We start from the raw sequence: 13,180 nt of genomic DNA, 5'->3' as shown, positions 1-13,180 counted from the left end.
CCCTGTGTTTTTCAATGGCATAGGTTTAAAGGTAATACAACACATCAGGTATCCACTTCCTGTCAGAAAATGTCTCAGGGTTTTGCCTGCCAAATGAGTTCTGTTATACTCACAGACACCATTCAAACAGTTTTAGAAACTTTAGGGTGTTTTCTATCCATATATAATAAGTATATGCATATTCTAGTTACTGGGTAGGATTAGTAACCAGATTAAATCGGGTACATTTTTTTATCCAGCCGTGCAAATACTGCCCCCTAGCCCCAACAGGTTAACTACACATGGTTGACGATATTACTAGTTTATCTAATGTGTCCTGCGTTGCATATAATCGATGCGGTGCCTGTTAATTTCTCATCGAATCACAGCCTACTTCGACAAACGGGTGATGATTTAACAAGCGCATTTGCGAAAAAAGCACTGTCGTTGCACCAATGTACCTAACCATAAACATCAATGCCTTTCTTTAAAATCAATACACAAGTATATATTTTTAAACCTGCATATTTAGTTAATATTGCCTGCTAACATGAAATTGTGTCACTGCTCTTGCGTTCATTGCCTGGCTTGTTGCGAACTAATTTGCTAGAATTTTCCGTAATTATCACATACCATTGAAGGTTGTGCAATGTAACAGGAATATTTAGACTTAGGGATGCCACCCGTTAGATAAAATACGGAACGGTTCCGTATTTCACTGAAAGGAAAAAAAACGTTTTGTTTTCGAGATGATAGTTTCCGGATTCGACCATATGAATGACCTAAGGCTCGTATTTCTGTGTGTTTTATTATATTGTAATTAAGTCTATGATTTGATAGAGCGGTCTGACTGAGCGGTGGTAGGCACCAGCAGCAGGCTCGTAAGCATTCATTCAAACAGCACTTTTGTGCGTTTTGCCAGCAGCCCTTCGCAATGCATTGCGCTGTTTATGACTTCAAGCCTGTCAACTCCCAAGATTAGGCTGGTGTAACCGATGTGAAATGGCTAGCTAGTTAGCGGGTGCGCGCTAATAGCGTTTCAAACGTCACTCGCTCTGAGACTTGGAGTGGTTGTTCCCCTTGCTCTGCATGGGTAACGCTGCTTCGAGGGTGGCTGTTGTCGATGTGTTCCTGGTTCGAGCCCAGGTAGGAGCGAGGAGAGGGACGGAAGCTATACTGTTACACTGGCAATACTAAAGTGCCAATAAGAACATCCAATAGTCAAAGGAATATGAAATACAAATCGTATAGGTATATGAAATACAAATCGTATAGAGAGAAATAGTCCTATAATTCCTATAATAACTACAACCTAAAACTTCTTACCTGGGAATATTGAAGACTCATGTTAAAAGGAACCACCAGCTTTCATATGTTCCCATGTTCTGAGCAAGGCACTTAAACGTTAGCTTTCTTACATGGCACATATTGCACTTTTACTTTCTTCTCCAACACTTTGTTTTTGCATTATTTAAACCAAATTGAACATGTTTCATTATTTATTTGAGGCTAAATTGATTTTATTGATGTATTAAGTTGAAATAAGTGTTCATTCAGTATTGTTGTAATTGTCATTATTACAAATAAAGGAAAAAAACGGCCGATTTAATCGGTGACGGCTTTTTTTTGGTCCTCCAATAATCGGTATCGCCGTTGAAAAATCATAATCGGTCGACCTCTATTACAGATCTGTCACAGCAGCACGTGAACCGGCCCAGCCCACCCTTTACCACTCTTATAGACGGGCTGGTTGTTTATCAACAAAACCGACGCCTGGGCAACTATGGGACAAAACAGAGAGGGTAGGATTAGATTGTTGACAGCATGTAAACTAGATTTCGTTTCCAATGTTTATTGAAAACATAAAGTTCCACAATGATCACTTGTCTCTCAAATACATTGTTACAGTTGTTGGTCAGCTCGCTAGCAGATTTTAGCCGTCTTACCAAGTGTGATGTGGCAGACACCTTCAACGTTGTGTGTTATTTCCCACAGAACGTATAGCCCCTCGTTGATTATTCCTTACACACACCGCGCTCAGGGCCTGGCCCAGGAGATCACACCTAGATGCTGATCTCAAGTCACTTTGGGGTATTACTACGTCAGGGTTAAGGGTACGGTTTGCGTAGAAAGAACTGATCCTAGATCAGAAGTGGCTCAGCACATGAACTGGCTCAGGAGGAAAGGGGGGGATACACACTTGATCTGAGGCCAAGCTAACAGGGTCTGTGTGACACAATGACAGGAATATATACCACACACAAATATATATATATATATGAGTGTGTGTGTGTGTGTATATATATATACGCATGCACACACACTAAGATGCACACAAGCAATTGAGTATGATTTGTAGGAGTTGTAGAACGTTTTGCCTGAATTAGGTAGCCTACTAGCCGTGAGCTTGAAGTTCAGCAGAGTTTGTGCAGTGTAAGAGGTTTTAAATGGACAGAAACCTCGCCAAAGTACTTCAAATGTCTTTTTGTATGTTTTGTCCACTAATGAAGCTTGATTGAGGAGAAAGCCTCTTTGCCTGGAATCCCTGTATTGTGCAGAAGTGTTAATGAGACACCATAATAACCTCCTGTCCTCTCATTCTTCACATTCTGCCCCAGCCAGCAGCACAGAACAGCTCTTGTGCTCAGCTCGCCCCATCATTAGAGCCCAAACTTATCAAGAACTCAAACTCACTGACCTGGACTAGACGGGAAACTCACAATAGGGCCTCGCACACTCTCTCACTATATCTCTCTGTCTGCCTTTCTCTCAATTCAATTCAAAGGGCTTTATTGGCATGGGAAACATATGTTTACATTAACAAAGCAAGTGAAATAGATAAACAAGGGAAATAAATCAGAAATGAACAGTAAACATTACACTCACAAACGTTTTTAAATAATATAGACCTTTCAAATGTTATGATATTCGTGTTGTAACAATGTGCAAATAGTTGAAGTATGAAAGGAAAAATAGATAAATATATAGGTTATATTTACTACAGGTATGGTATTTGTGCTCCACTGGTTGCCCTTTTCTTGTGGCAACAGGTCACACATCTTGCTTCTGTGATTGCACACTGTGGTATTTCACCCAATAGATTTTTATCAATATTGGATTTGTTTTAAAATCTTTGTCTGTGTGATCTGAAGGAAATATGTGTCTCTATGGTCATACATTTGGCCAGGAAGTTAGGTAGTGCAGCTTGGTTTCCACCTCATTTTGTGGGCAGTCTGCACATGGGCAGACCTAGCTCTCAAGAGAAGACAGACTATGGCGGCCTTTCTCAATAGCAAGGCTATGCTCACTGAGTCTGTACATAGTCAAAACTTTCCTTAATTTTGAGTCACAGTGGTCAGATATTCTGCTACTGTGTACTCTCTGTTAAGGGCCAAATAGCATTCCAGTTTGGTCAGTTAATTTTGTTGATGATCTTTTTGTTTTCTCATGATTTGGTTTAGTCTAATTGTGCTGCTCTGTGGGGTCTGTTTGTGAACAGAGCCCCAGTACCAGTTGGCTGAGGGGAAGCTTCTCCAGGTTCACCTCTGTATGTGAGGGCTTTGTTATGGAAGGTTTGGGAATCGTTTCCTTTTAGGTGTGTGTGTGTGTGTGTGTGTGTGTGTGTGTGTGTGTGTGTGTGTGTGTGTGTGTGTGTGTGTGTGTGTGTGTGTGTGTGTGTGTGTGTGTGTGTGTGTGTGTGTGTGTGTGTGTGTGTGTGTGTGTGTGTGTGTGTCTGTCTGGCTGTGGCTCTCTCTGTCTGGCTGTGGCTCTCTCTGTCTGGCTGTGGCTCTCTCTGTCTGGCTGTGGCTCTATGTTTCTGGCTGGCTGTCGCTGGCTGGCTGGCTCTGGCTGGCTCTGTCTCTCTGGCTGGCTCTGTCTCTCTGGCTGGCTCTGTGTCTCTCTCTGTGTCTCTCTCTGTGTCTCTCTCTGTGTCTCTCTCTCTGTGTCTCTCTCTCTGTGTCTCTCTCTCTGTGTCTCTCTCTCTTTCTCTTTCTCTCTCTTTCTCTCTCTCTCTCTGTGTGTGCGCGCGCGCGCGCCACTGCAAGTTGGCTGTTGCCAGATGAACACAGCAAGTGAGGTAGGCTACAAAATGGATAGCCAATTCGAAACATTGCTTGTAGCTTGGCTAGTTAGCTCACTTGTTAGCTAGCTAGTTAACTTTTTAGCTATTAAATGATTTGGTCAAACAGTGAATAATGACTTATGAATAATGCTGTTAGATTAAAACATGCCTACTTCCAGTCTAAATTAGATTTAGAGGTAGTGATTTAGCTCATGTGTTTTGACTTTCTACTTACCCAGCTGGTGAATTAGCACCAAATATATTAGTCTATGATATTAGTGCCATTAGAAGATGATTAGCCTACACATGTTTTCTATTGGTGACGGCGTGAAGAAATATGGGAATATTAGCAGGTTTATGGCACATGCAGACCTCAAAATTGGTATTAAATTGCATTTCAATTGGCATTAAAAAGGTCTTAAATTCAACTTGATGGAACCTGCAGATACACTGTGTGTGTCACTCACTCACTCACTCACTCACTCACTCACTCACTCACTCACTCACTCACTCACTCACTCACTCACTGAGGCTGCACCATTATATACTGACTCCCTGATAGGGAGCCAGTGCCACCAGGGTTCAAAGAGGGAGGGACTGTGTGGGGGGGTCTTTCCTATGTACGGAGTGTCCTATTGGCCAGTCCTCATGTGAACCACGTGACCAGAGTATACCTAATACTAGAGACACAAACAACACCATAGTGGGATTAGCCTAGCTCTGGAGGAGACCAACTAAGTGAGGAGGGGTGTTTTCTGCCTGTGTTCACCCTTGTAAAACCTTCTGCACCTGTTAACAGGTAGTTTGGCCCACTCTTCCTGAGCAAACTGCTCCAGCTCTCTCAGGTTTGATGGGTGCCTTCTCCAGACAAATCTCTCCTTTGCTTTCTCTGGTCCATGTTCAGTGTGGTACACACAATGATACCTAACAGCACAGTGACTACTTTTGCCCATTTAAATAGGCTGAATGACTGATTACAAGATTGGAGACATGCGTGATACTAATTAGTTTGAAATACCACTATAATCCAATTATTATCTTTCATAAGGGGTACCAACAAATGTTTCCAGGCCAATTTCGAGTATCTTTGTAGAATGAGCAGTAATTCATCTATTTTCACAGCTTCTTTGCTTTATTCTATGACATACCAAAGGCATGCAAGTATACGTGATAAAATAGCTTTGAACATAACTCAAGCTGAACCTGGGGCCTAGGCTGTAGACTCACTGGTTATTTTACTATTCTGCTTGCATGGGCTGGGGCCTGCATGGCCTGGGGCTGGGGCCTGCATGGGCTGGGGCCTGCATGGGCTGGGCCTGGGGCCTGCATGGGCTGGGGCCTGCATGGGCTGGGGCCTGCATGGCCTGGGGCCTGCATGGTGTGGGGGGACTGCATGGCCTGGGGCCTGCATGGCCTGTGGGCTGGGGCCTGCATGGCCTGGGGCCTGCATGGGCTGGGGCCTGCTGGGGCCACTCTAAAGGCCATTGAAGGCTCATCAGCAGAGCATGGATCACCAGATCTTAGAATAACTCACTTTCACCCCACAAGGAAAAAATGAAAACCAGTCAACTAAATGTTTTAACACAAACCCTATGCCCTCTAATCTGGTGAACAAATGTAGCCTATTGTAACTGTTGAATCAAATGGGTGGAAATATTTAAATACTTCAAACCTTCCTGTAGATACGTTACTTTTTGATCCATTTCTTTGATCGGCGCGAACAGGTGTAAATCATTAGATGTGTTTCAAGTTTCCGGGCGTGACTCCTATCCCTCCTAATCTTTCACTTCCTGTGTGTTCATCTTCAGGTCCAGTCTATGGTTCATAACAGCCAACACAAGGAGGGCTTGGAGCTCAACACCCTGCTCTCCTCACCACATGTCCAGGTGAGGCTTCCATCCATTCCTCCTGGAATGACGTGTCTCTGTGTAACCGCTGGGTCTCTGTCTAACCCGTCTCCGTCCCAGCATAACCCGTATCCCCCTGGCTCTCAGGGCTAGAGTTTGTTCAGGTCAAGAGTGTGTTGATTCCTACCTAATCTCTCTCCCACATCCTTCCTTCCTCTGAGTTTATACTATATGACCAAGCTGTCTTTCCCTGAGCCCTGTACACTTCTTCTGCATTGTGACCAAGCTGTCTTTCCCTGAGCCCTGTACACTTCTTCTGCAATGCGACCAAGCTGTCTTTCCCTGAGCCCTGTACACTTCTTCTGCATTGTGACCAAGCTGTCTTTCCCTGAGCCCTGTACACTTCTACCGTTCCCTTACACTCAGACTTGTCTCTGTCCCCCACATCTACAATTATTTTTTTATTTTATTTAACTAGGCAAGTCCGTTAAGAAAAAAATATTATTTACAATTACTGTCTACCCCTGCCAAACCCTCCCCTAACCCGGACGACACTGAGCCAATTGTGCGCCACCCTTTGGGACTCCCGATCACGGCCGGTTGTGACACAGCCTGGAATCAGCCGCTGCGCCACTTGGGAGGCCAATGATGCTGCTGCTCCTCTGAGACACCAGTGCATGTTCAGTAGGGAGGGACGGTTTGAAACAAATTGATAAGGGAGGTACTACCTGAATGTTTTGCTACAGTGTGCCCTACTGAACATGACTCAACACACAGGAGGATGGAGGAGAGGAAGAAGGTAGACCTAGTGAGGCAACTAACCAGGCCTTTCTCCCCAGTGGACGATATGGCTGTTAGTCTGTTACTACTTACTGAATGTTTCTTATCATGTTTCTCCTCCTGGATTTTCTTCCTTCCACCAGAATCAAATCAAAGTTATTGGTCGCGTAAACAGATTTGTAGATGTTATCGCAGGTGCAGCAAAATGCTTGTGTTTCTAGCTCCAACAGTGCAGTAGTACCTTGCAATAAAACAAATGTAATCAAAATACACACATAATCCAGAAAATAAATATAGGATGAGCCTTGACTAGAATACAGTATATACATATAAAGTGGGTGAAACGGCATGTAAACATTATTAAAGTGACCAGTGTTCAATGACTCTATGTACAGGAGTCTCTAGGCTGCAGGGTAGAGTAGTGTGTGGTAGCCAGCTAGAACAGTCTCTAGGCTGTAGGGTAGAGTACCGGGTGGTAGCCAGCTAGAACAGTCTCTAGGCTGCAGGGTAGAGTACCGGGTGGTAGCCAGCTAGAACAGTCTCTAGGCTGCAGGGTAGAGTAGTGGGTGGTAGCCAGCTAGAACAGTCTCTAGGCTGTAGTGTAGAGTAGTGGGTGGTAGCCAGCTAGAACAGTCTCTAGGCTGCAGGGTAGAGTAGCGGGTGGTAGCCAGCTAGAACAGTCTCTAGGCTGCAGGGTAGAGTACCGGGTGGTAGCCAGCTAGAACAGTCTCTAGGCTGCAGGGTAGAGTAGTGGGTGGTAGCCAGCTAGAACAGTCTCTAGGCTGCAGGGTAGAGTAGCGGGTGGTAGCCAGCTAGAACAGTCTCTAGGCTGCAGGGTAGAGTAGTGGGTGGTAGCCAGCTAGAACAGTCTCTAGGCTGTAGGGTAGAGTAGTGGGTGGTAGCCAGCTAGAACAGTCTCTAGGCTGCAGGGTAGAGTAGTGGGTGGTAGCCAGCTAGAACAGTCTCTAGGCTGCAGGGTAGAGTACCGGGTGGTAGCCAGCTAGAACAGTCTCTAGGCTGCAGGGTAGAGTAGTGGGTGGTAGCCAGCTAGAACAGTCTCTAGGCTGTAGGGTAGAGTAGTGGGTGGTAGCCAGCTAGAACAGTCTCTAGGCTGCAGGGTAGAGTACCGGGTGGTAGCCAGCTAGAACAGTCTCTAGGCTGCAGGGTAGAGTAGTGGGTGGTAGCCAGCTAGAACAGTCTCTAGGCTGCAGGGTAGAGTACCGGGTGGTAGCCAGCTAGAACAGTCTCTAGGCTGCAGGGTAGAGAACCGGGTGGTAGCCAGCTAGAACAGTCTCTAGGCTGCAGGGTAGAGTAGCGGGTGGTAGCCAGCTAGAACAGTCTCTAGGCTGCAGGGTAGAGTAGCGGGTGGTAGCCAGCTAGAGCAGTCTCTAGGCTACAGGGTAGAGTAGTGGGTGGTAGCCAGCTAGAACAGTCTCTAGGCTGCAGGGTAGAGTAGCGGGTGGTAGCCAGCTAGAGCAGTCTCTAGGCTGCAGGGTAGAGTACCGGGTGGTAGCCAGCTAGAGCAGTCTCTAGGCTGCAGGGTAGATTACCGGGTGGTAGCCAGCTAGAGCAGTCTCTAGGCTGCAGGGTAGATTACCGGGTGGTAGCCAGCTAGAACAGTCTCTAGGCTGCAGGTGTAAAGGAATGAATAAGAATATGTACATATAAATATATGGATGGGTGATGACCGAACGGCATAGGCAAGATGCAGTAGATGGCATAGAGTACAGTATATGCATATGAGATGAGTAATGTAGGGTATGTAAACATTATATAAAGTGGCTAGTGATACATTTATTATATACATTTTTCATTATTAAAGTGGCTGGAGATGAGTCAGTATGTTGGTAGCAGCCACTCAATGTTAGTGATGACTGTTTAACAGTCTGATGGCCTTGAGATAGAAGCTGTTTTTCAGTCTCTCGGTCCCAGCTTTGATGCACCTGTACTGACCATACCTTCTGGATGATAGCGGGGTGAACAGGCAGTGGCTTGGGTGGTTGTTGTCCTTGATGATCTTTTTGGCCTTCCTGTTACATCGGGTGATGTAGGTGTCCTGGAGGGCAGGTAGTTTGCCCCCGGTGATGCATTGTGCAGACCTCACCACCCTCTGGAGAGCCTTACGGTTGTGGGCGGTGCAGTTGCTGTACCAGGCGGTGATGCAGCCCGACAGGATGCTCTCGATTGTGCATCTGTAAAAGTTTGAGTGTTTTTGGTGACGAGCCAAATTTCTTCAGCCTCCTGAGGTTGAAGGGGTGCTGCTGCGCCTTCTTCACCACACTGTCTGTTTGTGGACCATTTCAGTGTGTCCGTGATGTGTAAGCCGAGTAACTTAAAACTTTCCACCTTCTCCACTCCTGTCCCGTCGATGTGGATGGGGGGCTGCTCCCTCTGCTGTTTCCTGAAGTCCACGATCATCTCCTTTGTTTTGTTGACGTTGAGTGCAGGTTATTTTCCTGACACCACACTCCGAGGGTCCTCACCTCCCCCCTGTAGGCCATCTCGTCGCTGTTGGTAATCAAGCCAACCACTGTAGTGTCATCTGCAAACTTGATGATTGAGTTGGAGGCGTGCATGGCCACGCAGTCATGGGTGAACAAGGAGTACAGGAGAGGGCTGAGAATGCACCCTTGTGGGGCCCCAGTGTTGAGGATCAGCGGGGTGGAGATGTTGTTCACCACCTGGGGGCGGCCCGTCAGGAAGTCCAGGACCCAGTTGCACAGGGCGGGGTTGAGACCCAGGGTCTCGAGCTTAATGACGAGTTTGGAGGGTACTATGGTGTTAAATGCTGAGCTGTAGATTAACAGCATTCTTACATAGGTATTCCTCTTGTCCAGATGGGTTAGGGCAGTGTGCAGTGTGATAGCGATTGCGTCGTCTGTGGACCTATTGGGTCGGTAAGCAAATTGGAGTTGGTCTAGGGTGTCAGGTAGGGTGGAGGTGATATGGTCCTTGACTCGTCTCTCAAAGCACTTCATGATGACTGAAGTGAGTGCTACGGGGCGATAGTCATTTAGCTCAGTTACCTTAGCTTTCTTGGGAACAGGAACAATGGTGGCCCTCTTGAAGCATGTGGGAACAGCAGACTGGGATAGGGATTGATTGAATATGTTCGTAAACACGCCAGCCAGCTGGTCTGCGCATGCTCTGAGAACGCGGCTGGGGATGCCGTCTGGGCCGGCAGCCTTGCGAGGGTTAACATGTTTAAGTGTTTTACTCACGTTGACCACAGTGAAGGAGAGCCCGCAAGTTCATGCGCCTATATCTGCCTGTGTGTTTGCTTTACAAGTCGCTGAAAGTTAATCTGCTAAGTCTGATTGTTACCTTCCCCATCTCCAAGTAAGCCTTGTCTGAGCCAGAACCGCCCATAGCGGCAGGAGCATATCTCCAGTTTCTGTAGAGGGAGGCAGCTTGATGTACAAGTACACCCACTAGACATGATGCTAGCCTTTCACATGGCCTTACCCACCCAATCCATCTCCTTAAAGCTGACTGGCAAGCAGAGAGGGGTGACTCGACCGGGGATCGAACCACTAACGTTCCAACCTCAGGCTGGACACTAACCACAAGGCCACTGAGTTGGTGTGTGTGCATATTGTAAAAGTCTCTGGTAGTTAACCCAGAATGTATGACTGGTTGTCTCTGTGCCTTTCAGTGCTGCTGGCCAGTGACTGTTTGGTGGAGAGAGGATAGGGAGGGAGTGATGATGTGTTTCCTATAAAAGTGTCTGGTAATTCTGACCAGTACATCCCCTGTGTCCCCTGTCCCTCCCCAGTAGGTACTGCTGGCCCATAACTGTATGGAGTCTGTGTCTTGGTGTGCCAGTCTAACCTGTGTCTTGGTGTGCCAGTCTAACCTGTGTCTTGGTGTGCCAGTCTAACCTGTGTCTTGGTGTGCCAGTCTAACCTGTGTCTCTGCATCCAACCCTCTAGCAGCTAGAGTCTGGTTAGTTAACCCAGTAAGGCTAACCTAACCCTATGTCCCCTGTACCTCCCCAGGCGGTGCTTCTGGCCCATGACTGTGTTGCGGAGCAGGAGATGCAGCTGGAGCCCCTGACACTGGACGGCCCCTATGAGGCTCTCACCCAGTGGGGAGGGGAGACCGTCAAGATAGTCCGCATGGAGAAGGCCAGGGACATCCCACTGGTGAGAGAGACTTCTTTAAAACACACCAACAGTCATGAATCATCATATGAGTAGACATAGGCTGTCTGAAACCTAAATACAAGCTGTCAAATCCTCAGTTCTTCCAGTCCTTGTTTTCTCAATTCCTCTCTCAAAGCTTATTGGAGGAGAGGCTCCAAGGTCCCTCCCTTCGGGATCCCCCCAATGAGCTTTGAGAGTGTAGCGACGAATCAAGGACGGGAGGAATCGAGGATTTGACAGCTTGTATTTAGGTTTTAGGCTGAGTATCTGTAAAGCACTTTTTGACAACTGCTGATGTAAAAAGGGCTTTATAAAATAAATTTGAATGAATGAATGTACAGTTTTCAGACAAGGTCGACATCTCTCGTATAAGAAAAGTTTAAACCCTCCTGTATCTATCACTAACCTCTGTTCCTCATCGCGTGTATGTGCGGCAGGGTGCGACAGTGCGTAACGACATGGACAGCGTGGTAATAAGCCGCATCGTGAAGGGCGGGGCGGCGGAGCGCAGCGGGCTGCTGCATGAAGGAGACGAGGTTCTGGAGATCAACGGAGTGGAGATCAGAGGGAAGGACGTCAACGAGGTCTTCGACATCCTGGCCGAAATGCACGGCACCCTGACCTTCATCCTTATCCCCAGCTCACAGAACAAACCCCCGCCCATCAAAGAGACTGTGGTGAGTACAGACCAAACCCCCGTCCATCAGAGAGACTGTGGTGAGTACAGACCAAACCCCCGTCCATCAGAGAGACTGTGGTGAGTACAGACAAAACCCCCGTCCATCAGAGACTGTGGTGAGTACAGACCAAACCCCCATCCATCAGAGACTGTGGTGAGTACAGACCAAACCCCCGTCCATCAGAGAGACTGTGGTGAGTACAGACCAAACCCCCATCTATCAGAGAGACTGTGGTGAGTACAGACCAAACCCCCGTCCATCAGAGACTGTGGTGAGTACAGAACAAACCCCCGCCCATCAAAGAGACTGTGGTGAGTACAGACCAAACCCCCGTCCATCAGAGAGACTGTGGTGAGTACAGACCAAACCCCCGTCCATCAGAGACTGTGGTGAGTACAGACCAAACCCCCATCCATCAGAGACTGTGGTGAGTACAGACCAAACCCCCGTCCATCAGAGAGACTGTGGTGAGTACAGACCAAACCCCCATCTATCAGAGACTGTGGTGAGTACAGAACAAAAATAAGGAAATTAAGGCAATAAATAGGCCATGGTGGCAAAGTCATTACAGTATGGCAATTAAACACTGTAATGGTAGATGTGCAAAAGATGGAATGTGTGAGTAGAGATACTGGGGTGCAAAAGGAGCAGAATAAATAAATACAGTATGGGGATGAGGTAGGTAGATGGGCTGTATACAGATGGGCTATGTACAGGTGCAGTGATCTGTGAGCTGCTCTGACAGCTGGTGCTTAAAGCTAGTGAGGGAGATGGGAATCTCCAGCTTCAGAGATTTTTGCAGTTCATTCCAGTCATTGGCAGCAGAGAACTGGAAGGAAAGGTGACCAAAGGAGGAATTGGCTTTGGGGGTGACCAGTGAGATATACCTGCTGGAGCGTGTGCTACGAGTGGGTGCTGCTATGGTGACCAGCAAGCTGAGATAAGGCGGGGCTTTACCTAGCAGAGACTTGTAGATAACCTGTAGCCAGTGGGTTTGGCGACGAGTATGAAGTGAGGGCCAGCCAATGAGAGCATATAGGTCACAGTGGTGGGTAGTGTATGGGGCTTTGGTGACAAAACGGATGGCACTGTGATAGACTGCATCCAGTTTGTTGAGTAGAGTGTTGGGGAGGCTATTTTATAGATGACATCGCCGAAGTCGAGGATCGGTAGGATGGTCAGTTTTACGAGGGTATGTTTGGCAGCATGAGTGAAGGATGCTTTGTTGTGCAATAGGAAGCCGATTCTAGATTTAATTTTGGATTGGAGATGCTTAATATGAGTCTGGAAGGAGAGTTTACAGTCTAGCCAGACACCCAGGTATTTGTAGTTATCCAAGTATTCTAAGTCAGAGCTGTCCAGAGTACTGATGCTGGATGGGCGGGCAGGTGCGGGCAATGATCGGTTGAATAGCATGCATTTAGTTTTATTTGCGTTTAAGAGCAGTTGGAGGCCACGGAAGGAGAGTTGTATGGCATTGAAGCTCGTCTGGAGGTTAGTTAACACAGTGTCCAAAGAAGGGCCAGAAGTATACAGAATGGTGTCGTCTGCGTAGAGGTGGATCAGAGAATCACCAGCAGCAAGAGCAACATCATTGATGTATACAGAGAAGAGAGTCGGCCCAGGAATTGAACCCTGTGGCACCCCCATAGAGACTGCCAGAGGTCCGGACAACAGGCCCTCCGA

The 13,180-nt window shown here is 47.1% G+C and overlaps 1 protein-coding gene across 3 annotated transcripts in view; it reads left to right on the top strand.

The window, feature by feature from the left end:
- Positions 1-13,180, top strand: part of pals1a (protein associated with LIN7 1, MAGUK p55 family member a) — a 60,434-nt gene that overhangs the window by 33,148 nt on the left and 14,106 nt on the right. For all 3 annotated transcript variants that reach the window (XM_014211293.2, XM_014211292.2, XM_014211294.2), the window contains exons 4-6: positions 5,851-5,928; positions 10,668-10,814; positions 11,252-11,491. In XM_014211293.2, the coding sequence (XP_014066768.1) occupies positions 5,851-5,928; positions 10,668-10,814; positions 11,252-11,491 (465 nt within the window). The remainder of the gene's footprint in view (positions 1-5,850; positions 5,929-10,667; positions 10,815-11,251; positions 11,492-13,180) is intronic.

Source organism: Salmo salar, chromosome ssa09 (assembly GCF_905237065.1).
Source record: "Salmo salar chromosome ssa09, Ssal_v3.1, whole genome shotgun sequence".
In the NCBI taxonomy this organism is placed as follows: domain Eukaryota; kingdom Metazoa; phylum Chordata; class Actinopteri; order Salmoniformes; family Salmonidae; genus Salmo; species Salmo salar.
The sequence above is the reverse complement of the archived record's forward strand: the minus strand, read 5'-3'. Positions and strand labels throughout refer to the sequence as shown.